We start from the raw sequence: 27,877 nt of genomic DNA, 5'->3' as shown, positions 1-27,877 counted from the left end.
GAAATTCTTCTCATCTTGAGTGAAAACAAAACCACAAAGAAAAGGAAAGTTTTAATCTTGAGCAATTTCACCGTTGAGGAGTGTTTTGAGTTTCTAAAAATGGAGAGGAAATAGGTCTCTTTGGGCCACTCCAGTCGCCGCCTCCCCCGGCCCCAGGCCCGCCCCCCTGCCCCGTCAAGGCCAACCTCCCAGGCTGAGGGAGACCGCTCTCTCTGGCAGATGCCCGAGGCTGGTGCCACACAGTTCTGGAGCTGGACGCAGCTGTCCCCCCTAGAACCCCAGCATGCCGGACAGCAGAGCAGCCCCGCAGGAGAGCCTGCTGGATGCAAGCCTGGGGACCACCCAAGAAAACGTGGGAACCAGGTAAGTTGGAGGTTGGGTCTCTGTCCACTGAGCCCATGGCCAAGTTCTGGACTTGACTCTGCTGTGTGACCCTGAGTAGGCTGCTTCACTCTCTGAGCCTCAGTCTCTTCATCTAGGAAACGAAAGAAAGGGTCTGGATGATCGCTAAATGGGATAAGCCCTGGAGTGGGACATGCGTACTCCCCTGTGTGGCCCAGAGGGGCTCAGCCGAAGAATGAGGGCATGAGTAGGGGGCTGCAGTTGGTTGGAGGAAGAAGAAGACAATAAGAATGTATCCCTGTCTTCTCAAGGGGGAACTTTGGCATGTGGGGTCAATGTCAGACAAGGACAGGGGAAAGCCAAAGAGTCCGGCTCCAACTTGCTGTGTGACCTTGGTGGGTCCCTGCCCCTCTCTGGGCTGCAGCTTCCCTGTCTGGATATGAATGCAGGAGGTGAAGTTCCCCCAAAGCCCTTCTGCTGTATATGTTCTACTAATCTGGGTTTCCCTGGTGGCTCAGTCGGTAAAGAATCCACTTGCAACTCGGGAGACCTGGGTTCAATCCCTGGGTTGGGAAGATCCCCTGGAGGAGGGCATAGCAACCCGCTCCAGTATTCTTGCCTGGAGAATCCCCATGGAGAGAGAAGCCTGGGGGGCACACCCCAGTGGGGTCACAAAGAGTCGGAAAGGACTGAGCGACTGAGCGCAACTGTGATCCAGAGGAAGCAGATTCAATTTGTCAGTCATCACCAGTGCCCACTCTAGCCTAGGCCCTCCCCATTCAAGGATGGGGGATCCTGAGAAGTTGGAACCCAGTCCTGGCCCCAGGATTCCCCAACAAGAGGGCAGGGAGAAGGCAGACACACAGACCTCCAGATGCCTGTGATCTGTGCCAGGAGGGTACAGGCCCAGAGGAGGCGAGAGGGGCTTCTACCGCGGACTATTTTGTTTGTTTTTTGGGCGGGGTACTGCGCTGGGTCTTAGTTGCGGCCCACAGGATCTGTGGTTGCAGCCTGCGAACTCTTAGTTGCAGCATGTGGCATCTAGTCCCTGACCAGGGATTGAACTCAGGCCCCCTGCTTTGGGAACGTGCAGTCTTAGCCACTGGACCATCAGGAAAGTCCCGAACATCACACAGGCCTTGGATGGCCAGGAGGGCACTGACATTCAGAGAGGAAGTGCCGTGCGGCTAGAGGGAACAGCGTTGGGATGGTGAGAAGATGCGAAGAAAGATGGGGAACTCAGGGAGGGGCGAGGTCTCGCTGGCTGCAGTGCGCAGTGCAGAAGGGGAGAAGGACAAGGGAGAAATGCCAGGGGCTGAGCCCTCTGGGGAGAGTTGCCGGTGTTTGAGCTACAGAGTGAATGGCCATTGTTCTCATGGGAGTTATGAGGAAGGAAAGATGGAGCAAATGAAAGAAATGTCAATGTGACGGACAGGCAGAGGACCCCCCTGCCCCCCAAGGCTGAGGGTCTGGGCCCTGCCCTGGGTCTCCAGAAAGCCCAGAGTGGGCTCCTGTCCTCACAGAAGCAGAGGCACCTTACCTGCAAGGCCTCCAAGAGCTTGAGGTCCAGCCCCTTCCCTGGACGTGGGCCACACGCAGAGGGTCGATAGGATTCAAGGGGGCTGGCTGGAGCTCCCTCACCCTGGGGAATGGGCTCACAGAGGCGGGGGCCTCTTTTGCAGACTCTATGAAAGGGAGGCAGAGCCGGGAATGGTAGGTATATGAGGGGGCCTATGAGGGAAGAGAGGGCAGAAAACTCAGAAGGTCAGTCCCCCTCCGCTTTCTTGCTTAGCAACTTTGGGTAAGTTGTTTAGCTTCTCTAAGTCTCGTTATCACTCTCTGTTCAAAGGAAGACAAAAGCCTGTTCTCTGTTGACCTTGCAGAAAATCTGTGCAGAGTCTATCAGCTGGTGTGTATGAAATGCTTCCAAAGGCACAAGGGCCACCCCTCACAGGCACAGTGAACCTCCTAGGCCTTGCAGAATAGCTACGAGGAAAGAGCTTTGAACCCTTGTTTAACATGTTCTAAAGTCAGAAGCCATTACCATGGCCGTAATGCTCCTCGTCCCTCCAGACCGGCCCCAGGAGCACAGGGCTCCATCTCAGGCTTGCCCATCTCTCCTGGCCTTGCGGCCCCTGGCAGGCTGCTGCTCCTGGGGCAGGGTGGGTCTGCACTCCTCCAATAGTCTGGGAGAGGCCTTATCTTTCCCCCCCTCCCCTTCCCAGGGTTTCGGAAGGAAGGCCGGAGATCGGGGAGCTGGAGACTGAGAGCAGAGGAGGGTTTGCATGCCAGGCTCCCCCAGATGAGTTTCCTTTTGTATCACACCACTTGCAGGGCTGGAGGGAAGGAGCCTCTGCGGGGCTGGAGCTGGGGCGGGTCTGATGCTGACCTGGCAGCTTGTGCTCTGCGTCCTTCGAGGCCACAGTTGTAGACTGTGCCGTCCATCAGGGGTACCCATTGGATATGTCGAGTCCTGTTAAATTCTTGGTCCAGTAGAGGCACCAGCCTCCCTGAGCTGGAAGAAGCCCAAGTTGGAGGAAGGGCTTTAAAAGAACCAGAGGAGGGGACAGTTCATCCTGGGTTTGAAGGGCCGTGGATGCCCTGGTGGCAGGCAGGGTCATTCTGTGGACAGAAGGTGTGGTTGTGGAAGAGTTAAGGTAGCCATCGGACCAGTTAGATTGGGCCAGATTAACTGCTAGGTCTGGATAGGCCGGTGTGGCCAGACTAGGGGCCACCAGAGTCAGAGGAGGCAAAGAGGAGACTTGGGAGGCATGGATGCAGCAGAAGCAGAAGAGGAGCCTAGTTTGTGGAGGTGGCTCTGGCAGCGGTGAAGACAGGCTGGAGTTGGGTGGGCTGGAGGCAGACGCCAGAGGAAGGGAACCTGCAGAGTTGAGTGTGGCCCAGAGGAGGACAGTGAACTCTGAACTGACCGTACTCCTGGACTCCCAGCTGCCTTTCCCAGCTCTGCCTGCTCTGCACTGGGGGCAGAGAGGAGACCCCTTGGAGTCAGGGGCGTGGGGCAGGCACAGGAGGCTGCTGCAAGCCTGGTGAAGAAGGCTGCTCTCACTGCCAAAGCTTCCTGTGGATGATAGGGAGTGAGCTCCCCATCTCTGGGGTATGCAAGTCTGGGAGGAACAAACAATCACAATGCAAATACTATGGAAATTATACAGGCATCCTTAAGAATATGGAATATCCAGGGCCTTCCAGTTTTCCCAACTTCCTTCCCCTCACTTCCCCGTGATACAAAAAATGGTTATTGTAGTAGAATTACTTTCTTTCTCATATTTGGATTCTTTGCTATTTATCGGTTTCTGTAAGTATACATTTGTCTATTGAAGATTGTTTCCTGTTGGGACGTCCCTGGTGGTCCAGTGGTTAAGACTCTGTGCTTCCAATGCAGCGTGGGCAGGTTCAATCACTGACTGAGGAACTAAGATGCCACATGCTTCCTGGTACGGCTAAAACTTTTTTAAAAATAAATAAATAACAGCAGTGTAGTCTTCAAACTCAAAAATATATAATATTTATTGTTGAATAAATATTGTCCCAGAGGACATGGGAGTATATTATAAGTGTCACTGGAAGGCGAGGTCAAGAGTCCTAGGATAAAGGGCAGAGCACATCCCAGAAATCAGAGTCCCTAGGGCAAAATAACCCTGTCCCAGACATCTGAATACAGATCTGGATGCCTTCAGGATGCAGGTCAACCCAGGCCAGAGCTAAGTTTTTGCAGGGGCTACAGAGTCATTAACTGGGAACAGCAGAACCCAGGCTGGCCTGGAGTCAGAACACTGAACCAGAAGCTGACTCACTCTGTCCCCAGGCAAGTTCCCCATTGACAGCCTCTCAGGCCAGTGAAGTTTTTCTTTAGGTCATTGAGTCTAACCCAACATTCACATATTATTAACCTACCCTGACTTGAAGACCTCCAGGGACGAGGAACTTACTCACTTAACTCTTTGTCCCTGCAGAAGACAGGGGCAGTGGCGGGAGAAAGTCCTGTATCACATTGGGTTCCGTGTGTGCTCCCTGGGTCCTGGCTCTATAGCCCTCCTCCACAGGCAGCCCTGGTTCCTTGCAAAGGAGCCTGTGAGGAACAATGAAGTCAGGGCTAGGAAGGTACTTTGGAAACTGCAAAGGTTGTGACCATGTGAAGGACATCTAGGACCTAGCATGGACTCTAGCCCCAAGAAGCTGTAGCATAAGCATTTACATCTGCAAAATGTAATGCGTTGTGTTTTTTATTAATGGAAACAAATTTTTCACTAGATGGCTTTTGACAAAAAGCATATACCCATGTAATCAACAACTCAATAGAAAGATAGAATATTTTCATCACTCCAGAATGTTCTCTGTGCTTCCTTCTAGTCGACTTTCACCCCCACTCATCCTTAAATAACTAGATTTGAAAAGCCACTCTTCGGTCTGCTCTTGAACATCATACTAATGGAACCCCCTGTATGTGCTTTTCTATGCCTGGTTCCTTTCACTAATCACAGTGTCTACAAGATTCCTCCACACTGTGAAGTGTTTCAGTAGTAGTGTTGTTTTCTGCTGTTGGCTAGAATGCCGTCATGTGGCTATACCACAATTTGTTTATCCTTTCTCTTGTTGAGAGGATTTGGGTTGTTTCTGGTTTGGAGATTTTATGAATAAAGCTACTGCAAACACTCTTGTATAAGGTTTTTTTTTGTGGACATATATACTGATTTCCTTGGAGAAGTCTCTAGGTTGTTGTATCAAAAGGTCAGTTCAGTTCTGTCGCTCAGTCATGTCCAACTCTTTGCAACCCCATGGACTGCAGCACGCCAGGTTTCCCTGTCCATCACCAACTCCCAAAGCTTGCTTAAACTCAAGTCCATTGCGTCGGTGATGCCATCCAACCATCTCATCCTCTGTCATCCCCTTCTCCTCCTGCCCTCAATCCCTCCCAGCATCAGAGTCTTTTCAAATGAGTCAGTTCTTCGCATCAGGTGGCCAAAGTACTGGAGTTTCGGCTTCAGCATCAGTCCTCCCAATGAATATTCAGGACTGATTTCCTTTAGGAATGACTAGTCAGATCTCCTTGCTGTCCAAGGGACTCTCAGGAGTCTTCTTCAACACCACAGTTCAAAGCATCAATTCTTTGGCGCTCAGCTGTCTTTATAGTCCAGCTTTCACATCCATACATGACTACTGGAAAAACCATAGCTTTGACTAGATGGACCTTTGTTGGCAAAGTAACATCTCTGCTTTTTAATATACTGTCTAGGTTGGTCATAGCTTTTCTTCCAAGGAGCAAGCATCTTTTAATTTCTTGGCTGCAGTCACCATCTGCAGTGATTCTGGAGCCCCCCAAAATAAAGTCTGCCACTGTTTCCATTGTTTCTCCATCTATTTGCCATGAAATGATGGGACCGGATGCCATGAACTTAGTTTTCTGAATGTTGGATTTTAAGCCAATTTTTTCACTCTCCTCTTTCACTTTCATCAAGAGGCTCTTTAGTTCTTCACTTTCTGCCATAAGGGTGGTGTCATCTGCGTATCTGAGGTTATTGGTATTTCTCCCAGCAATCTTGATTCCAGCTTGTGCTTCATCTAGCCCAGCATTTCGCATGATATACTCTGCATATAAGTTAAATAAGCAGGGTGACAATACACAATCTTGACGTACTTCTTTACCTATTTGGAACCAGGCTGTTGTTCCATGTCAGTCAAAAGATAGGTATACATATAAGGGGATTAAATGAGTCAATCCTAAAGGAAATCAATCCTGAATATTCATTATAAGAACTGATGCTGAAGCTGAAGCTCCACTACCTTGGTCATCTGATGTGAAAAGCCAAGTCATTGGAAAAGACCCTGATTCTGGGAAAAATTGAAGGCAAAAGGAGAAGGGGGCAGCAGAGGATGAGATGGTTAGATAGCATCACCGACTCAATGGACACGAATTTGAGCAAATTCCAGGAGATAGGGAAGGACAGGGAAGCCTGGCATGCTGCAGTCCTTGGGGTCGCAAAGAGCTGGACATGACTTAGCGACTGAACAACAAATTACATGTATAAGGAAGCCACCAGAGGTTTCCAAAGTGGTCCTAGCATTCCCACAAGAAGTTTCTGTTGCTCCACATCTTTGTCATCATTATCTATTGTTACTCTTTTTCAATGATAGCTTTTCTGGTGAGTGAATGGTGCTATTTCATTGTAATTTTAATTTCCCTGATAATGATGTTGAGCATATTTTCACGTGCCTGATGGCCATCTCTGCATCTTCTTTTGTGAAGTATCTATCCAAAACTTTAGCCCATTTTGTAATTGGGCTTTTATTATTAAACCTTTTATTATCGATTTGTAGAGATTTCTCCATAAATTCTTGATATCAGTCCCTGTATGAACACGTAGAACTCTTTCTCTATATGTTCTATGAGAAGCTTTATGGTTTTTGTTTTTATAGTTAGGCCCATGATCCATCTCAGATTAATATTTTCCTTTTTCTCACATATTTATCCAGTTCTTCAAATGCCCTTTGTTGAAAATGATTTTTTTTTCTGTATTAAATTGTTATGGCCCCTTTGTTTAAAAAAAAACACGTCAACTGGCTGCATGTCTGAGTCTACTTCTGGGTTTACTTCCACTGAACTATTTTTCTATCTTTATGTCAATACCACACTGTCAGCTTTGCTATAGCTTTATACTAGGTCTTCATCAGGTAGTGTTTGTCTTTCAACTTTGTTCCTTTGTTTTATAAACACGATTGTTTTGGCTGTCCTGGGCATGGCAGAAAGCCTCTAAGATGTGCCTCAGTGACTCTTGCCTTTTGCATTCTTGTGTCATTCCATATCCGTGAATGGGGACCAACCTACTAACTTATTTCTAAGAAGCAGAATATGGCAAAAGTGATGGGATTTCACTTCAGAGATATGGTTATAAAAAGACCATGATTTCATTTTTACTGCTCTCTCTCATTTTCTTACTTACTTTCTCTGAGGGAGAGGCCCACGTGGCAAAGACCTGAGGGAGACCTCTGGCCATCAGCCAGCGAGGGATTGAGATCCTTAGCCCAACAACCTGCAAGGAACTGAGTTCTGCCCACAACCCCATGAGTTAAACCTTCAGCTGAGACTGACGGTTTAATGACAACGTCATGAGAGATTTTGAGCCAGAGGCACTCAGCTAAACCTAGATTCTTAACCCATAGAAACTGCAAGATAATAAATGCCTATTTTTAAAAAGTCACTACACTTGGGGATGCTTGTTATAATATAATCGGTTAATAACACAATAGCTCCTTTGGGTTTTTTTGTTTGTTCATTTGCTTGTTTAATCTTTATCTTTATCTATTTATTTGGCTGAACTTAGTTGTGGCAGGCAGGATCTTTGGTTGTGTCATTTGAACTCTTAGTTTTGAAACAGAGCAGGACTGTATGGTCCTTGTCTCCCCCCCACCCCCCCAACCCCCCCATCATGTCCTCTGCCTTCCTTTTGTCTGTGGAAAACTTTAGTCAAAGAATAAGTTTAATCAGAGAAATGAGAAATACTGAAACAAAGGACAACAGTCTAAGGAGACCAAATAATAATAACGTAGTTATTAAACATAGTTAGGGACCTTCCGTTCTCAAGGGCTGTAGATAATATTCTTAGCCATATCGTGTGAGCTGTCTTAAAGATACCAAAACACCAGGTGGAAAAGTTAACTACATGATGACCAGACTGTACCCAGGACTTGAGCTTCCACAATTCTGAAAACTGACCACAAAAAAAAAATGAGAACAAGTGCACCTGAATTGAAGACTAACTGTACCTAAAACAACCAAGATGATGCTAGTCAGACCGCTGATGACTGATTGAAGATGACTGTTAGAGATGACTATGTTGTTTCTGCAGGTAACAGCATCCCCTACTCTGTCTATAAATGCTCGCACCCCATGCTTGTCAGGGGAAGGAGTCAGCCTTTGGAAAGATATCCACCACCTTCCCCTCGCAGTTGCCAGCACCTGAAATAAAGCAAACTTTCCTTTCCACCTGATCTGCCCTGCTTATTGGCTTCCCTTCCCTGCCCCCACTCATTTCTATAATAGTTTCAGCATGTGGGGTCTAGTTCACTGATCAGGAATCAAATCTGGGACCCCTTCATTGGGAGTGCAGAGTCAGCCACTGGGGCACCAGGGAAGGCCACACAATAGCTCCTTTGTATTCTCATGCAGAATTTAGAATTATCTAGTCACGGGACTTCCCTGGTGGTTCAGAGGTGATGAATCTGCCTGCCAATGCAGGAGACTCAGGTTCAATCCTTTGTTCAAGAAGATCCCCTGGAGAAGCAAATGGCAACCTACTCCAGTATTCTTGCCTAGGAAATCCCATGTACAGAGGAGCCTAGCCAGTTATAGTCCATAGGGTCACAAAAAGTCAGACAAGAATTAGCAACTAAACAAGTCAGTCTCAACAAAAAAGACTGTTGGAATTTTGGCTAAGAACAAATTGAATCTATGTTTCAAACTGGGGAGAATTTCCTGATCAATGAACATGGTATGTATTTCCATTTATTTAGATCTTTGATTTCTCTCAGCTATGAACTGTAGTTTTCAGTGTAGATGCCTTACACACTTTTTTCCTAAACCTGTTCTTTAGAATTGCATGGGTTTTGATACTATGTAAATTGTATTTTATAATTAATTTTCTAATCATTTGTTGTTTGTATAGAAATACAATTGATTTAAAAAAAATATTGACCTTGAATCTTGTGATCTTACTTAATTACATTTGTTAGTTCTAGTGCTTTTTTTTTTGGTAGATTCCTTTGGATTTTTTAGGCATACAAATTTGTTATTTAACAGATAGCTTTATTTCTTCTACCTGCTTCCAATCATTTCACTTTTTAATTTGTCTTGCCTTGTTACACTGACTAGGACCTCCAATATAATGCTGAATAGAGACAGTAAGAGCGGGTATCCTTGCCTTGTTTCTAATATATTTAGTATTTCCAGTGATCTTTATTCCCTTTTGTAGATCTGTTGCAGGAAGGGGGACCCCTTCCAGGGCCTGAAACTGGGCTCTTGTCTAACACTAGGAAATGTGTCTGAGGAGACACATGTGCTGACAAAGCAAGAGATTTTATTGGGAAAGGGCACCGGGAGGAGAGTAGCAGGGTAAGGGAACCCAGGAGAGCAGCTCTGTCACATGGCTTGCGGTCTTGGGCTTTATGGTGATGGGATTAGTTTCTGGGTTGTCTTTAGCCAATTATTCTGACTCAAAGTCCTTCCTGGTGGTGCACACCTTGTTCAGCCAAGGTGGATGCCAGAAAAAAGGATTCTGGGAGGTGATCAGACATATGGTGTCTCCTCTTGACCTTTCCCGAACTCTTCTGGTTGGTGGAGGCTTATTAGTTCCGTGTTCCTTACCAGGACATCTTGTCCTAAAACAACTCATGCAAATAGTTGCTATGGTGCCTGGCCAGGGTGGGCGGTTTCAATCAGTGTGCTTCCCCTAGCAGATCCATATTTTCATCTGGGGTAATTCCTACTATAAACCTGAATAAACATTATTCCCTGAATACACTCTTGTAGCATTTCTTGTAGTGAAAATGTTGTGGTTATTTCTTGCTGCTTAACAAGTCACTCAAAACTGTGGTGCCTCAAGCCAACAACAATTCCTTATTATCTCTCATGGTTTCTATGGGTCAGTAATTCAGGTGCAACTTAGTTAAGTGATTCTAGCTCAGGGTCTCTCATGAGGTTACACTCAAGATGTTAGCCAGGGTAACACTCATCTGGATGGAAGATCCTCTTTCAAGCTTATCTATAAGGTTGTTGGCAGACCTCTGTTCTTCATTGGCTGTGTTAGCTTCCTGTTGGCACTGTAACAAATCACCATAAGCTTAGTGGTTTAAAACAGAATAAATTTATTCTTTCATAATTCTAGAGGGCAGAAGTCTGAAATCAGTTTCATGGGGCTAAAATCAAGGTGTCATCAGGGTTGTGCTCCCTTCAGAGGCTGCAGGGGAGAATCTCCTCTTCTTTGCCTCTTTCCTTTTTCCTCTTCTTTCCTCTACCAACATCTACCCTTGGCTTGTGGTTATACCTCTCCAGTCTCTGCTCTCTGCTCACATTGCCTTCTTCTCCTTTGTGTGTGTGTCAAATCTCCCCCTATCTCCCTCTTCCTCCCTCTTGTGATACATGGGATTGCAATCCAGTTCAGTTCAGTTCAGTTGCTCAGTCATGTCTGACTCGTTGAGACCCCATGGACTGCAGCACGCTAGGCCTCCCTGTCCATCACCAACTCCCGGAGACTACTCAAACCCATGTCCGTCGTGTCGGTGATGCTATCCAACCATCTCATCCTCTGTTGTCCCCTTCTCCTGCCCCCAATCCCTCCCAGCATCAGGGTCTTTTCCAATGAGTTGGTTCTTCACAGCAGGTGGCCAAAGTATTGGAGTTTCAGCTTCAGCATCAGTCCTTCCAATGAATATTCAGGACTGATTTCCTTTAGGATGGACTGGTTGGATCTCCTTGCTGTCCAAGGGGCTATCAAGAGTCTTCTCCAACACCACAGTTCAAAGCATCAATTCTTTGGCACTCAGCTTTCTTTATACTCCAACTCTCACATCCATACGTGACTACTAGAAAAACCATAGCTTTGACTAGATGGACCTTTGTTGGCAAAACAATGTCTCTGCTTTTTAATATGCTATCTAGGTTGGTTATAGCTTTTCTTCCAAGAGGCAAGCATCTTTTAATTTCATGGCTGCAGTCACCATCTGTAGTAATTTTGGAGCCTAGAAAAATAAAGGCTGTCACTGTTTCCATTGTTTCCCCATCTATTTGCCATGAAGTGATGGGACCAGATGCCATGAACTTAGTTTTCTGAATGTTGAGTTTTAAGCCAACTTTTTCACTCTCCTCTTTTACTTTCAACAAGAGGCTGTTTAGTTCCTCTTTGCTTTCTGTCAAAAGGGTGGTATCATCTGCATATCTGAGGTTATTGATATTTCTCCCAGCAATCTTGATTCTAGCTTGTGCTTCATCCAGCCTGGCATTTCACATAATGTACTCTGCATGGAAGTTAAATAAATGGGGTGGCAATATACAGCCTTGACATGCTCCTTTCCTGATTTGGAACCAGTATATTATTCCATGTCCAGTTCTAATTGTTGCTTCTTGATCTGCATACATTTCTCAGGAGGCAGGTCAAGTGGTCTGGTATTATCATTTCTTTCAGAATTTTCCACAGTTTATTGTGATCCATACAGTCAAAGGCTTTGGCATAGTCAATAAAGCACAAATAGATGCTTCTCTGGGACTCTGGCTTTCTTGATGATCCAACAGACGCTGTCAATTTGAACTCTGGTTCCTTTGACTTTTCTAAAACCAGCTCAAACACCTGGAAGTTCATGGTTCATGTACTGTTTAAGCCTGGCTTGGAGAATTTTGAGCATTACTTTACTAGCGTGTGAGATGAGCGCAATTGTGTGGTAGTTTGAGCATTCTTTGGCATTGCCTTTCTTTGGCATTGGAATGAAAACTGACCTTTTCCAGTTCTGTGGCCCCTGCTGAGTTTTCCAAATTTGCTGGCATATTGGGTACAGCACTTTCACAGCATCATCTTTTCGGATTTGAAATAGCTCAACTGGAATTCCATCACCTCCACTAGTTTTGTTCGTAGTGATGCTTCCTAAGGCCTGCTTGACTTCGCATTCCAGAATGTCTGGCTCTAGGTAAGTGATCACACCATCGTAATTATCTGGGTCATGAAGATCTTTTTTGTCTAATTCTTCCGTATATTCTTGCCACCTCTTCTTAATATCTTCGGCTTCTGTTAGGTCCATACTGTTTCTGTCCTTCATTGTGCCCATCTTTGCATGAAATGTTCCCTTGGTGTCTCTAATTTTCTTGAAGAGATATCTACTCTTTCCCATTCTGTTGTTTTTCTCTATTTCTTTGCACTGATCACTGAGGAAAACTTTGTTATCTCTCCTTGCTATTTTTTAGAACTCTGCATTCAGATGCATATGTCTTTTCTTTTCTCCTTTGACTTTAGCTTCTCTTTTCTCAGCTATTTGTAAGGCCTCCTCAGACAACCATTTTACCTTTTGGTATTTCTTTTTCTTGGGGATGGTCTTGATCACTGCCCCTTGTATAATGTCACGAACCTCCATTCATAGTTCTTCAGGCACTCTGTCTATCAGATCTAATCCCTTGAATCTACTTGTCACTTCTACTGTATAATTGTACGGGATATGATTTAGGTCATACCTGAATGGTCTAGTGGTTTTCCCTACTTTCTTCAGTTTAAGTCTGAATTTTGCAATAAGGAGTTCATGGGACTGAGTTCAGTGCCCGCCAAGATAATCCATGATCAACTCCTTGTCTCAAGATCCTCAATTTAATCACATCTGCAACACCCCCCTTTTATTGGATGGGGGAGCATACAAGGTAATATTCAGTTTTGAGAGATTAGGAGATGAATATTTAGGTAGGGGGCATTTTCAACTTACCACACTTGCTGTTCACCAAAGACCTTTAGTTTTGCCAGTGGACTTCTCTAGTATAGTCTGCTTGAGTGTTTTCTTGACATGACAACTGGTGGCTGGGTCTGGGGTTGTCTCCAGTGTTCTTTACTCATATGTCTGATGCCTGAGGTGGTGAGACGCAATAGGCTGGGGTTTGGATCAACCAGGAAGGCTCAGTATCTCCTCTATTTAATTTCACATGGTCTCCTTCATAGTGGCTTCAAGGTAGCCTGACTCCTGACATGGTAGGTCAGGGACACAAAAAGTGTGTATTGTGAGAGAATCAGGTGAAAACCGTATTACCTTTTATGAGCTAGCCTTGGAAATCACATAGTGTCACTTCTGCTACATGGTATTTGTTAGAAGCTGGTCATTAAGGCCATCTCATACTTAAGAAGAGGAGAATAAGACGATTGATGGGAAGAGTGTAAAGAATTTGCAGACATGATTTCAAGTCATCACATAAGCGTGGTGATGAAAAAACTCTCATATTTCATTTAGATATCATTTCACTTTAAAAAATATTGAAATATGGTTGATTGACAATGTTGTGTGAGTTTCAGGTGTACAGAAAAGTGAAAGTGATTCAGTTATACATAAATATGTGTGTATACATATGAAAATATATATATATACACACATTCTGTTTTTGACTATTTTCCATTATAGGTTATTAAAAGGTATTGAATATAGTCCTCTGTACCAACAATAGGTCCTTGTTTGTCTCATATTTACATTCATTTTTAAAGATATTTGATGTTTTACAGGTAGCTGAGGCTCCATTTATTTTTTTTACTATAACAGCTTTATTGAGATATAAATCACATACCATAAATTTTACCCATTTAAAGTATAAAATCCAATGATTTTTAGTATATTTCTAGATTTGTGCAAACATCACCACAGTCTATTTTAAAGTATTTTCATTACCCAAAATGAACCCCTAACCCATTAGCATTTCCATTTTCCCTCAAGCCCCCAGTCCTAGACAACCACTAATCTACTTTTTGTCTATATAGATTTGCTTAGTCTGGATGTTTCACTTAAATGATCTGATATGATATATCATCTATTGTGAATGGCTTCTTTTATTCAGCATGTTTTCATGATTCATATTCATGTTCTATCATGTATCAGTCCTTCATTCTTTTTATGGCCAAATAAATTCCAATGTATTGACATGCCACATTTAGTTTACCCATTTATTAGCTGATGAACATTTGAGTTTTTATTTTCCGGCTATTATGAATAATGCTCCAATAAATATTTACGTATAAGTTTTTGTATGGACATATGTTTTATTTCAGATATAAACCTAAAAGTGGAATTGTTCGATCATATAACTCCATGCATAGTCTTTTGAGGAACTAGCAGACTGGTTTTCAAAGCAGCTGCATTACCTACCATCAGAAGTGTACAAGAGTTCCAATTTCTGCACATCCTCACTTGTGGGATCTTAGTTCTCTGACCAGGGACTGAACCCATGCCCTGGGAAGTGATAGCACAGAGTTCTAATCATTGTGCCATGAGGGAATTCCCAGTATCCATCTTTTTTATAAGGCCATTCTAGTGGGTATGAAGTGTTACCTCATTCTGGTTTTGATTTGCATTTTCTGATAGCTGATAATGCTGGACATCACACATTTCTTCTCCATTTGTTTATCTTTGGAAAAATGTATATTCAAATCCTTTGCCCAGTTTCCATTGGGTTATTTTTCTATTTTGTTGAATTATTAGAGTTCTCATATCAGGATAAATGATTTGCTAATTCTCTTACCAGATGAATGATTTGCTAATATTTTCTTCCATTCTGTGGGTTATCTTTCCACTCTCTTGATGATGTCCTTTGAAGCCCAAAGAGATTTAATTTTGATGTAGTCCAATTTGTCTATTTTTCTTTTGTTTCTTGTGCTTTTGGTGTCATAGCTAAGAAGGCTTTACCTAATTCAAGTCTATATAGATTTATTCTTATATTTTCTTCTAGCATTTTTACAGTTTAAGCTCTTGCATTTGGGTCTTTGATACATTTCAAATTAATTTTTTGTGTATGGTGTGAGGAAAGTGTCCAACTTTATACTTTTGTACATGGATATTGAGTCACCCCAGTACCACTTGTTGAAAAGACTACTTCCCACACTGAATTGTCATGGCACCCTTGTTGAGAATCAGTTCAGTCGCTCAGTCGTGTCTGACTCTTTGCGACCCCATGGACTGCAGCACGCCAGGGCTCCCTGTCCATCACCAACTCCCGGAGTTTACTCAAACCCATGTCCATTGTGTTGGTGATGCCATCCAACCATCTCATCCTCTGTCGTCCCCTTCTCCTCCTGCCCTCAATCTTTCCCAGCATCAGGGTCTCTTCAAATGGGTCAGCTTTTCATATCGGGTGGCCAAGTATTTGACTTTCAGCTTCAACATCAGTCCTTCCAATGAATATTCTGGACTGATTTCCTTTATTTAAAAAAAAAATTTATTTTATTTTATTTTATTTTTAAACTTTACATAATTAGGAATGACTGGTTGGATCTCCTTGCTGCCCAAGGGACTCTCAAGAGTCTTCTCCAATGCCACAGTTCAAAAGCATCAATTCTTCGTCACTCAGCTTTCTTTATAGTCCAACTCTCACATCCATACATGAGTCCTGGAAAAACTATAGCCTTGACTAGACAGATCTTTGTTGGCAAAGTAATGTCTCTGCTTTTTAATATGCTTTCTAGGTTGGTCATAACTTTCCTTCCAAGGAGTAAGCGTCTTTTAATTTCATGGCTGCAATCACCATTTGCAGTGATTTTGGAGCCCCCCAAAATAAAGTCTGCCACTGTTTCCACTGTTTCCCCATCTATTTGCCATGAAGTAATGGGATCGGATGCCATGACCTTAGTTTTCTGAATGTTGAGTTTTAAGCCAACTATTTCACTCTCCTCTTTCACTTTCATCAAGAGGCTCTTTAGTTCTTCTTCATTTTCTGCCATAAGGGCGGTGTCATCTGCATACCTGAGGTTATTGATATTTCTCCCAGCAATCTTGATTCCAGCTTGTTGAGAATCAATTGACTATAAATACAAAGACTGATTTCTGGATTCTAGATTCTACTGCATTTATCTGTACGTCTGTTTTACGCCAGTACCACTTTATCCTGATTACTGAAGGACACACTGGGCGTGCGTGCTCAGTCGCTTCAGTCGCGTCTGACTCTTTGTGAACCTATGGACTGTAGCCTGCCAGTCTTCTCTGTCCATAGGGTTTTCCTGGCAAGAATCCTGGAGTGGGTTGCCATTCCCTCCCCCAGGGGATCTTCCCCACTCAGGGACTGAAACTGCATCTCCTGCATTGCAAGCAGATTCTTTACTGCTGAGCCACCATGGAAGCAGGACACTGTAGCATTATAGTATGTTTGGAAATCAAGAAGTGTGGATCCTCCAACTTGTTCTTTTTCAAGATTATTTTGTCTATCTGGGTCTTTTGAAATCTCATAGTAATTTTATACCAGTTTGTTAATTTCTGCAGAAAAACCAGCTAGGATTTTGATAGGGATTATGTTGACCTGAAGATCCATTTGGGATCTACAATATCAAGTCTCTTGATCTTGAGATGCCTTTGCATTTACTTAGCTTTTTGTCTTCTTCTTTCAGCAACGTTTTGTTCTGTTCAATTAAAAAACCTTTTTCTCTCTGCTCTTTGGATTGAATAATTTCTATTATCCTGTCTTAAGGGGAATGAACTTTCAGGTATACGAACTTTTCAATCTGCTGTCAAACTCATCTGGTAAATTTCTCATTTCAGAGATTGTATTTTTCTTATACTTTCTATTTTTATGTTGTGATTTTCCATCTGTTCATCAGTTCTATCATTTTTTCTTTAAATTACTGAACTATTAGTAACCATTTTAAAGTCTTTGTATGCTTATTCCAGGGCTTCCCAGGTGGCTCAGTAGTAAAGAATCTGCGTGCCAATGCAAGAGACACAGGAGACTTAGGTTCAATCCCTGGGTTGGGAAGATTCCCTCGGGTAAGAAATGGAAACCCACTCCAGTATTCTTGCCTGAGGAATTCCATGGACAGAGAAGCCTGGTGGGCTACAGTCCAAAGGGTCGCAAAGGGTCAGACAGGACTGAGCAATTGAGCAAGCACTCATGCTTATTTCAACATTTATGTCATGCCCGAGTATGTTTCTATTGGCTATTTTCTCCTCCTGATTTTGGCCCACATTTCCTGATTTTTCAGATGTCTGATCATTTTTTATTACATGTTGGATACTGTAATGACATGTCAGGAGTATATTGACTTGAAGAATTTAAAATTACCTGCGCATTAAACTTGTGTCTCAACCACAGTGCTCTGCCTTTCTGAGTCAGTTTCTCCTACCAAATCCCATGTTGCTGAAGCGTGTGGAGAGGAATAAGGAGCCTCAGAGAGCCTCACTCAATTTTAAGCAGTGCCCATTATGGTTCATAACATAAAATCTGGAGCCAGATTGCCTAGATTTGAATCCCAACCATTCTAGTTACAAGCTCTGTAGACTTTAGCAAGTTACTTCATTTCTCTGTGCTTCATTTGCCTCTTAAATGGGGATTATAATTTAGTACCTGCTTTATAAGATTGTTGAGATAAGTAAATGTGTTGACACGTATGACATTATTGGAACAGTGCCTGGCACCTACTAATTGTTCAGTAAGTATTAGTTCTCATTGTTAATAAAGTGAAATGATGTTCTCCTAGGAGATCAGTCTCCCGAGGCTCTGTGTCCACACTGCACAACACCCTTGCCTGCCAGGCTCACAGATGTCTCTCGTGTGTGTAGGCCATATATGTGCCTGTCTCCTTCATGCCTATCTTTAGACTATGGGCTCCTCCAGGACAGGGACCAAGTCTGGGAGCCAACATCCATATGCTGCAGGGGCATAACACCCCTGTTGGCAGAAGTCTAAACCCCAACCTTGCCCCCATCCTGACACCATGAAGTTTCTCTGGCTAAGAACTGGTCCAGAACCTGAAAAATGGCAGTGTTCTTCCTTCCTCTCATCTCCTTAGTAGAAACATGGAAAACCACCTATCATCAGAGCTGGAATTTAGAGACCATCCCTTCCACCCCTTCATTTTATAGACGGACTAACTGAAGCCATAACAGGAGAAAAAGTGTAACCCAAAGTCAGACTTGTGGGTCTTCAAATAAAAACGGCGAGTGACGGGAGATGGCAAGCTTCTTTGCTGTCTGCCAGAACTGCGTCAACTCCAAGTTTCATGCTGCCTCCCAATTACGATGCAAAACACCAGTTGACAGTTCTCTCTGTCAGTCATCAATACAATAGAAGAAAATGGTTTGAGGATTTAAACCTTGTTTCTACCCCAAATTTTTCAAAATTTTGGAGGAAGGGCGTAATAAACACATCTAATCATGAATGCTCGGGAGTGGGAGTTCCGAGGACCGTGGGACACCCACCTTCTGCACCTCACTCGCTTTGGCCCCTGCCCCACCCACTCAAATCACCCAGCAGGCCGGAGACTATCAGGTACAGCCTGCCCAAGGTACACACTGAACCTGCCCAAGTTTGCATCCTACTCTGCTAACCAAAAGACCTTTGGCAAATTACATAATCTCCTTGTACCTCAGTTTCCTCATCTGTAAAGTGAGGATAGTGATAGGCACTGTTGAGCTGTTGATAGTGATTGGGCTGTTGAGTGGACTGAATGTGTCAATATATGTATAAGGTGCACAGAACCCTGCCTGGCACACGTCACTAGTGCAAACGTGGTGATTGTTAGCCATTCAGTTCACTTCAGTTCAGTTCAGTTGCTCAGTCGTGTCCGACTCTTTGCAACCCCATGAATCGCAGCATGCCAGGCTTCCCTGTCCATCACCAACTCCTGGAGTTCACTCAAACTCATGACCATCAAGTCAGTGATGCCATCCAGCCATCTCATCCTCAGTCATCCCCTTCTCCTCCTGCCCCCAATCCCTCCCAGAATCAGGGTCTCTTCCAATGAGTCAACTCAGCCATTACTATCATTATTCTTGCCTTGCTCCGCCCAGCTTCTCAGGCCTTGGAGTCCAGAAACACCCAGTCCTGTAGCCTTGTCCTTGCCTGGCACAGCAGAATTCCAGCCCAGACATCCAAATCACCAGTCATAAACAGAAAACTGGAAAGCCCTCTGCCTGTGACTTGCCTGGGGAAATTGAGTCCCAGAGAGGACCAGGGACTTTCCCAAGGTTATCCAACTGAGGTGGAATTTGAACTAGAATCCACATGTCCCAGTGTCCAGGGACCTGTCTAGGGCATGACCAGACTCCTCCTAGGCCATGCAGAGGACCTTGGTGTGACCCTGTAGGCTGTGTGATGGCTTGAGAAGGTTAAGCATTTGGTGCTGCAGATAGGGTTAGAAGTCAGCTGGCTGGTGGGACACCCACATCCACCATGGCAGGAGCCAAGATGAAGCTGAGACAAGCCTTTGGCCTCTCAGCAAGCACTCCTGTTAGGCAAAGATGGAGGAGAAACACTGATCCTCCTTGCACTGGGGATCAGTCACAGTCAAGGGCCCCAGGTGCCTGCCCCGAATATGTTCCTTCTGATGAACCTGGCAAGATATGTCTTGGGCTACCCCTGCCCTGCCCTCACCCTTTCTGAGAGACCGTGTGTTCCCAGAAGATCTCTGCCTTGGACAAGCTCCATCTGTGGGCTGGGTCCCAGGCCTGGGGGCGGTCCGCAGCCTGAGTCTGTGGCACTTGGACACTCTCCTGTCCGCACCAGCTTCCTCTGCTCCACCACTGCCTGGGGCACTTGTCCTCTGCCTCATGTTAAGTAAACCTTCACCCCTATCCATCTTTCCTCCTTCAATTTCCTTGTACCCTTTCCCCAGCCTGGTCTGGTGACCCCACAGTGACCTTGAAAGCATCTTTACTTATTAACTGTCAATTCCATCATCTCTAAGACTTTGAGGCAGGGACCAGGCTCTGCCTTTGAGACAAGGGCTTGCCTCCACCCCAAAGGCCCCGAGCAATGTCTGCAGAGGAGGTACTCAGTAATCATAGTAGGAAGGAGGAGACTCCTGGAGCTGGCAGTCATGGGGCAGGCAGAGGTCATTTCCAACTCTGAGAATATGGGCTTAAGATTTCTATTTCATAGTAGACAGTTCGGTTTTAAAAAGTAACACCCAGCCTCTAAACGTTAAGCGCTCTGGGATGGACACAGCTAGCACGGCTCCAGCAAGAAGCATGAGAGCTGGGGGTCCTTCCCAAAGGGCTTCCTGGAGGAGGAGGGGTCTGAAGAACAGTGGGAAATGTGTGCCAGGGAAGGCAAGCTTGCAGTTTTTGAGAGGGGATAGAAAGGGAAGATGACACATCTCCCAAGTCCTCCTGCCTAGAATAAGCCCATTTGCCCAGCCTCCTATCAGTTTGGAAACTCTACATTTAGAGGAGTTGTCGAGCTGCCTGGGAGGAGCTGAGGGATCTGGGCATGCATTCCTGCTAGCCCCCCAAAGTGAGGACATTTCTCCCACCATCCCCACCAACTTCGACCCCCAGTGCCAACTCCAACATCAATGCTCTATCCTCGCCAGGAGAGTGGGAGGAAGAGGAAAAAAGTGGGGCAACCCACACTCTCTTTAGGACAGAGGAAGGATCTGCATTTCTATCTGGGGTTCACTGGGGTTGGGGTGTATGGATTTCCAAAGCACCCTGGGTGCCCTGAAACTGCAAGAGCATTTGGGCACATTGATAGGGGTGAGCGGAGGGCTTCCAGCAGGTTCTCAAAGGGGCTCCTGACCCATGAGAGGCTCAGGGGCAGCACCCCAGGCCTGAATTGTCAGGTGCCCCAAAGTGGTAGTGGGCGAGGATCACTGCTAAGAAAAAAGCTGTTAAGAAATTGGAATTGAAAGGGGAGAATTCTCTTGAAGTTGGTGTGCTGGTAGTGACACACCAGCTTAGTGTAGCAATCTGGGAGTCATATGCCATGAATGGGTGGAGAGCCTTGGAATAACCCTTGCCCCATCCTGCTGCTGTGCCCTGCATCTGAGCCTTCAGTTTAGGGCTTGCTTAAATTTTCCCCTAACACCCAGTGGCCTCTGTTTTTTCACCTCTTCCAACACCTGCTCACCCGAGAGGCAGTTGGCAGGTGACAACTCAGGTGGGAAGGGGTTTGGGGTTGGAAGGTGAAATAGCACAGTGATTGGCAGGGGTGTTTCCAGAGAGCAGGGCCCAGGTTTTAGAAGATGCAGATATAATGCCACAAACCCAAGAGTCTCTGGAATGAGGTGGAAGTGGTGAGGGCATTAGAGGACAAAGGGCAACGTGCAGAGATACTGTTTCCATGGAAGAGGGGCTCTCTAGAGGCAACGTGAGATGGAGCTGTCAGCCGAGTTTTATGATGCAAATAATGGTCAAATCCAGCTTACATGGTGTCCTGGTTTCAAAGTCAGTTATGGAAAGCTGGATTTCAAATGACATCTCTGCCTCTTGCTGGGCATGACATCGAACATGTCTAAAGCTCTCAAGTAGCACTGACATATACACCATCATTTGTGAAATATATGGTTGGTGGGAAGTTGCTGTATAACAAAGGAGCCCAGCCTGGTGCTCTGTGATGACTTAGAGGGGTAGGATGGGAGGTAGGAGGGAGGTTTAAGAGGAAGGGGATATATGTAACCCTTCCCTTCTCCAAGGGATCTTCCTAACCCAGGGATCGAACCCAGGTCTCCCACATTACAGGTGGATTCTTTACCAGCTGAGCCACAAGAGAAGCCCATGTATATATACAATTATGTGTGTGTATATATATATAATTATGACTGATTCATGTTGCTGTGCAGCAGAAACCAACACAACACTGGAAAGCAATTATCCTCCAATTTAAAAAAGGGGGGGATAAAAGAGGAAGGAGAAAAAAATAAAATAAAGTTCTCTGGGCCTCTGTCACCTCACCTGGGAAATGGCACCATTAATCCACCTTGGGCTGTTGGAAGACGTGAAGAGTCAACACACATAAAACACTAGGCACAATATGTGTATTTAGTAAAGCAAAGTTTGAAAAAGCAAAGGAAAAAATGTTCAGGTTGCCTGCCTAACCCCTGGGGACCAGCACCAGCTCCAGGCAGAAAGCCCTGCAGCAGGAACAGTGTCTTCCTGCGTCTCTGCCAAGGATGACAGACAACACACCCACTGGCATCGGCAGGCCCTCCCTTGCCTCCCACCCCTCTTTATGTAAGCCTCAGAGGTGGGCAGCAAGGACCTGTGCCAGGTAGGTCAGAGGTATCTGTGGCCACACCTCACCGACAGTGTCAGGGCAGACTGGGGCGGGTCCCCACTCCCGCCCAGCCCCACTGCCTCGTCACCTGGCACCAGGGACCCTGCAGCACTGGCTCCCACACCTACGATGCCTTAGCTGAAGGAGCACAGCGAATGCTGTGCCCTGTGCCTACCAGCCCCAAGGAGGAAGGTGAACACCCTGTGGCAGCCAGATCCTCCCTGGAGGTGCACAGTCCATCACTGTAAGTCCTCGGTGGGGGTCTTCCGGCTGGGAATCAGGGGTCGCAAGAGAGATGCCAGGGGAGCCTTATCTTTGAGATGAGACAGGCAGGTCAGGCCAACTAACGAGCGGTATGGAGTGTGGGGTCTGCTGTGCGGGGCAGCAGGGAAGCCAGTAGGAAGCCACTGCCGTCAAGAGCTCCAGCTGTGTGGCTGTGTCTGTGTGCCCAGGACCGTGGGATCAGAAGGAGGCACAGCTCCCCTCCCTACTCAGGAGGTTTTAGGATTTGGGGAAGTATTTGGACAATGCCCTCGATTGAAAATATCCTGCAGCACGTAGAAGACAGGTTCTCCCTTTGCCCCCAGGACAGAGAGAGGTGAGAACCAGAACAAGAAAGGGATGGGAAAGAGTGGTGGTGGTGTTGGTGGTGGTGGTGGTAGGGGTTTACTAATAGTGGACAGGAGTGAGGAGGCTGGGAATCTGATGTATTTGCTCATCCTGGTAATTGATTGGCCCTGGGGCCCAAGGCAGCCACCTGCTGTGAGGCTGTGTTGTTCCCAATGTGATCAGAGCATGTGGGCTTAAGTGATGGTGAATTACAGACAGGTACCGAGGCCGGGAACCAGTGAGGTATGCCCTGGAAGGAGGGCAGTCGCCCCAGACCTGGCCAGGCCACAGGGTGACTCACTCTGTATCTCTATTGCAGGGCGCTTTGGTGGTGCTGGGCCTCTCTGGGGCTGATGCGGCTCTCCCAGGGGACACCTGAACAGGCTCTCTGAGGTTCTCGTTCTCTCCGGGGTGAGCTTGCAGGGTGTGGCCACTTCTCGGGGACAATGCCAGAGGCACTCCTGCTCAGGTCTGCCAGCTCCATCCTGAGGACCGTGTAAGGAACAAGGATCCTACCCCCTCCCACCTCCTGGCTCCCACACTGCCTTCCAGGAAGGAGAGTTCTTGGGCTTGGCAGGGTACCTGGACACCCAGACTTGGATTGGGACTTTTCACCTCATTTAGTAACCCTCCTAATCTCACCAAAGAATTTCCTCCTACTTATTCACCAAAAGATTCGTGAGAGCCTAAGCACTACATGTATCCTGTTATCCTCACAATAGCCATGGGATTTAGGCAGAAAACTTGAGGCTCAGAGAGGTGCATGACTTTCCAAAGGTTGTACAGGAAGTAAAGTGACTTAAACACAGGCAGGCCAACTCTGGGTAAATCTGAGTACTCTATTGTTTCAAGAAAGCATTTATGGAGTACTTAATGCATACAGACCAGAGTGCTGAATGGGAAGAAAGGGCAACAGAAATAAATAGGAGCTAGATCTCCATCCATGAGGGGTTCACATGAAAAATGAAGGCTCCCCTTGACTTAAATGTCACACACATAGTGACGACTTGAGAAGGATTAGATCCAACCAACATTTACTGAGCTCCATCTGCCTGCCAGAGAGCACTTAGGGCCAGAGGACAGGGTTGAATCAGGCATGACCCCTACTCTCAAGAAGCTTCCCAAGCTACGGGTGGCCTTCAAAGCCCAAACCTGCGTGTTTGAGGGCTACAAGGGTGACAGGGTGTTGGGAATCATCCAGAAGGGCTTCCTGAAGGAGGAGCTGAAGGAAGCTATTGGCAGGCTCTGTTTTTAAATGATTCCCATCAGATCTTCTGGAAAGTTAGGAGGAGAAAGGAGAGCCAGTTCAGGGAAAGGAGAGTGCAAGCCCTCCCAGGCGCCTCTGCTTACCCCCCACACCGCACAATATACCTGCTCGTACGTGCCCTCGAAGTGCTTCTTGCTCCCCATGCTACTACAGGGCAGATGCTGAAGGAGTTCTTGCTTCTGTGAAAGTAAGTAAGGCAGGATGCTCACAGTCCGTGTGTGTGAACTGGGGCTGAGAACAGTTTGCATCCTTGTGCTAAGTTGCTTCAGTCACGTCCGACTTTGCAACCACATGGCCCATAGCCCACCAGGCTCCTCTGTCCATGGAATTCTCCAGGCAAGAATATTGGAGTGGGTTGCTGTGCCCCTCCTCCAGGGGATCTTTCCGAATCAGGGATTGAACCCACATCTCTTATGTTTCCTGCATTGGTAGGTGAGTTCTTTACTACCAACACCACCTTAGCGTCCTCATCAGGGATCTTTTTCGGATTTTCCTCTTTCTCCAAGGAATGGAAAAGCAGAGGCAAGTCAGTCCCCTTGGGCCGTTCTCTCGTCGTCACTGTCATTCTGCTACTTAGGAACTTTCTCCTGTGACACTGAGCTAAGTTCTGGAGTGCCATGTTCCAGGCGTAGTGGAGGGAATACTGTGTTCCTCACCTTCGACAGGCTGCATGGGTTGACTATATAATATTCACACTTCCCCTGTCACAATGATTTGCCAGCCACTTGTGATTTCTGGAACAGCAGCAAGAATCAGTAGGGGCCCAGATTGCTCTTGAGGAGTCAAAACAGAAGGGATTTCTCCCCATATCTCTTTTCTTTGAGGAAAACATAAATTCCACTTTGGAAGCCATCTCCTCTGACTTAACAATTCTAACAAGCTTGGCTATTTTATTTACTAGTCTGCTACCGGAAAAACCTCACAGAGTAGGAGGGAGGTGAGTCACTGGAGGCCAGCACAGTGACAGTGGCACGAAGTGGCCACTGGTGATGCAGGCAAGGATTAAAGACTAAAGACAAGCATGGCCAGCAGCGACACGTGAGGCAGCAGCCACCTCAGGAAAGGACAGGTGGCCCTCCATGCCCTGCAGTTTGACTCACTTCTGTGTCACGACCAAACCGGTAGATTTTGTTACTAGCATGACCCTGGGTGAGCAGGAAAAAGTCATAGGAAGGTTCAGCACATTCTGTTTCAGTCGATGGAAAAGGGTGCCCTCCCCTTAAGGGGACTAAATCTTGAAGGTTTGAGCCAAGGGGCAGAGTACTCTTTACTCATTTGGATAATTAGATCTTGGCCTTGTCTTGCTGCTGCTAAGTCGCTTTAGTCGTGTCCGACTCTGTGCGACCCCATAGATGGAAGCCCACCAGGCTCCCCCGTCCCTGGGATTCTCCAGGCAAGAACACTGGAGTGGGTTGCCATTGCCTTCTCCAGTGCAGGAAAGTGAAAAGTGAAAGTGAAGTTGCTCAGTCGTGTCTGACTCTTAGCGACCCCATGGACTGCAGCCCACCAGGCTCCTCCAGTCATGGGATTTTCCAGGCAAGAGGACTGGAGTGGGGTGCCATTGCCTTCTCCTGGCCTTGTCTTAAGCATGCAATATTCTTCAGGCCCATAGAGGGCTGAGTAAGACCCTCCATGGGCCATCCTCAAGGGGTTCTCGTCTCGCCAAGTACAGGCAGGGGGACAGGATCCACCCTCTTCTTGAGGGAGGGTCGGCTCAGGACACGGGAGAGGAGAGGACAGCAAAGGCGACTGAGTCACAAGAGGTTTGCTGCTGCAGTGGCGGGGGTGGGGGGCAGACGCTTCCCGAAAGGCCCCACAGGAAGTTGCTTCCTACCGTCTCTCCTCCCCATAGACTGAAGGAGGTTCTAATCTGATGGTTAGGCTGGGCCCTTGGCTTCCTGAGGTGTTCCTTCATTTACTGTTTGTTTAGCTATTTTAAAACCAGAACCGGTTTATGCAAATTTGATTAGGTGGCAGAAATGCCGCCTGTACCTTTTGATGGTGGGGATTTAAAAACAAGCTTGTTTGTGAGGCAGCAGTTAAGATGGTGGGAGATTATAGCCAACGATGGCCTTGGCCAGTGTGGGGGTGGCTACCCAGCGGGTGATTTCAAAAGTTGATCACTTTAAGCAGGCAGCCCTATCTTTTGAGGGCAGGGACCAAGATAGAGCATGGATGTTATACCGAGTTCACGGGATACCATCCTCCACCCCCAGACTCTCAGTGTGGGACCCTCAGCCTAGTTGGGTGTGTGTGCCCCAGCTTGCCCAGTAATTGCCTGAGCCCAGAGCTCAGGGGTCATTTGGTGACATCACAGTCTTCTTTGCCCCAAAGTGGAAGCAGCTTTTACTCAATGACCCAAGAGAGTAGTGGCAGTGACCAATGATCCAAAGTCACAGGACACGTCCTACGGTTTTCAGAAGCCTCTGTTTCCCTCTGCTGGCACAACAGGCCTCATCCCAGAAGCACGCTTTTCAGTCCTTCTGGCAGCCTCCTGGAGCAGGTTACCATAGCAACAGAAGGGCTGCTCCAGCCTTGTGGCCCAGCCTTGCTCACAAAGTTCCCAAGAAGGGGACCAGCCTGGCACCCCACTCCTTATCTCCCTCCTCCTCACCCTCCCCCTTTCAAAACCTCATGATGTCTTTTGCTTTCAAATCTATCTCAGGTTCTTAAACAGACTACCGCCAGGTGGGCCTGAGTGTGTTCGCAAACTCAGTTTGAACCTGCGGTACCAGCAAGAAGTAAGAGCGAATGTGAAAAGCAGGTAACTGAGCCAGGTGCCTGGGAACTGGGCAGGGATGGGACCAGCTCCACTCTGACAGACAGGTGGGACTCTGAAGCCAGGGTCCTGCCTCAGGGCTGCCAAGACCAGCTGCACAGGTTACACACTGCACAACTCCAGGCTCTGTTTATATAGCCTATCACTGTGACACGAGTCCCCAGAGTTGAGTAACACCATAGCCTTGTTTGACCCTGAGGTGAATACTGAACCCCATCTGCTCATCCACCCAGAAGGTTGAGGTCTGGCCAGATTCCTTCGAGGAGGAATCATGCGAAAGAGCATTGAGGCTGAGTATATAGCAGAGGCCCAATAACCCCGTGGGCTGTGTTGACCAGAAGATGATTCATTGTGCAGGGCCACCAAGCCTTGAAGGCAAGGGGATCTAGACCAGGAGTGAAGACAGATGGCAAGAGCCCCAGGTTTCCCTGGTCCCATGCCTCTCCTCTCCATCAGGGAATGGACACAGGGCACCTTCACAGACACCACTGGGAAGAGGGCCTCATTTGGGGGCCAGCTTAGGAGCCATGAGAGCTGTAGGAATGTCCTCAGCTCTGCATGAGCGTCTAAGAATGGCTGCTCTCAGTGCCTGAGGGCTGGTGGGTATGGGAGTGAGGGACTTGGAGGCACCTCCCAATCCTCAAACCTTGCAAGCTGGACTCCAAGCATGTCCTTGTCCAGATGGGGACACTGAGCCCAGAGAGAGTCATGTGCGTTCCCAGGGTCACACAGCAAATTAGAGTAGAGCAGGGCTTGATTTTGCTTTCTACTGAGCCCTTAGAAACTGAAGGGAGAGCGTGGCATGGGGGTGAGGTTGCTGCTGCTGCTAAGTCGCTTCAGTCGTGTCCGACTCTGTGCGACCCCATAGACGGCAGCCCACCAGGCTCCCCCGTCCCTGGGATTCTCCAGGCAAGAACACTGGAGTGGGTTGCCATTTCCTTCTCCAATGCATGAAAGTGAAAAGTGAAAGTGAAGTCGCTCAGTCGTGTCTGACTCTTAGCGACCCCATGGACTACAGCCTCCCAGGCTCCTCCATCCATGGGATTTTCCAGGCAAGAACACTGGAGTGGGGTGCCATTGCCTTCTCCGGGGGGTGAGGTTAACTCCTGCAAATAATAAGGTCTTGTCCCCTGAGCCCCCTAGGATACAGCGATGCCAG

At 46.7% G+C, this 27,877-nt stretch overlaps 1 protein-coding gene across 2 annotated transcripts in view; it reads left to right on the top strand.

The window, feature by feature from the left end:
• The first annotated feature begins 207 nt into the window (after window positions 1-207).
• The window catches only part of ACSBG1 (acyl-CoA synthetase bubblegum family member 1), a 59,294-nt gene continuing 31,624 nt past the window's right edge, over window positions 208-27,877 (top strand). The window contains exons 1-2 of one of the 2 annotated variants that reach the window (XM_070358187.1): window positions 208-363; window positions 26,605-26,703. In XM_070358187.1, coding sequence (XP_070214288.1) covers window positions 284-363; window positions 26,605-26,703 — 179 coding nt within the window. In that variant the 5' untranslated portion in view covers window positions 208-283. The remainder of the gene's footprint in view (window positions 364-26,604; window positions 26,704-27,877) is intronic. The other variant, XM_005906602.3, reaches the window with a different exon arrangement.

The sequence above is a fragment of the Bos mutus genome, chromosome 21 (assembly GCF_027580195.1).
Source record: "Bos mutus isolate GX-2022 chromosome 21, NWIPB_WYAK_1.1, whole genome shotgun sequence".
Classification (NCBI taxonomy): Eukaryota; Metazoa; Chordata; class Mammalia; order Artiodactyla; family Bovidae; genus Bos; species Bos mutus.
This window is presented reverse-complemented; position numbering and strand designations above follow the sequence as displayed.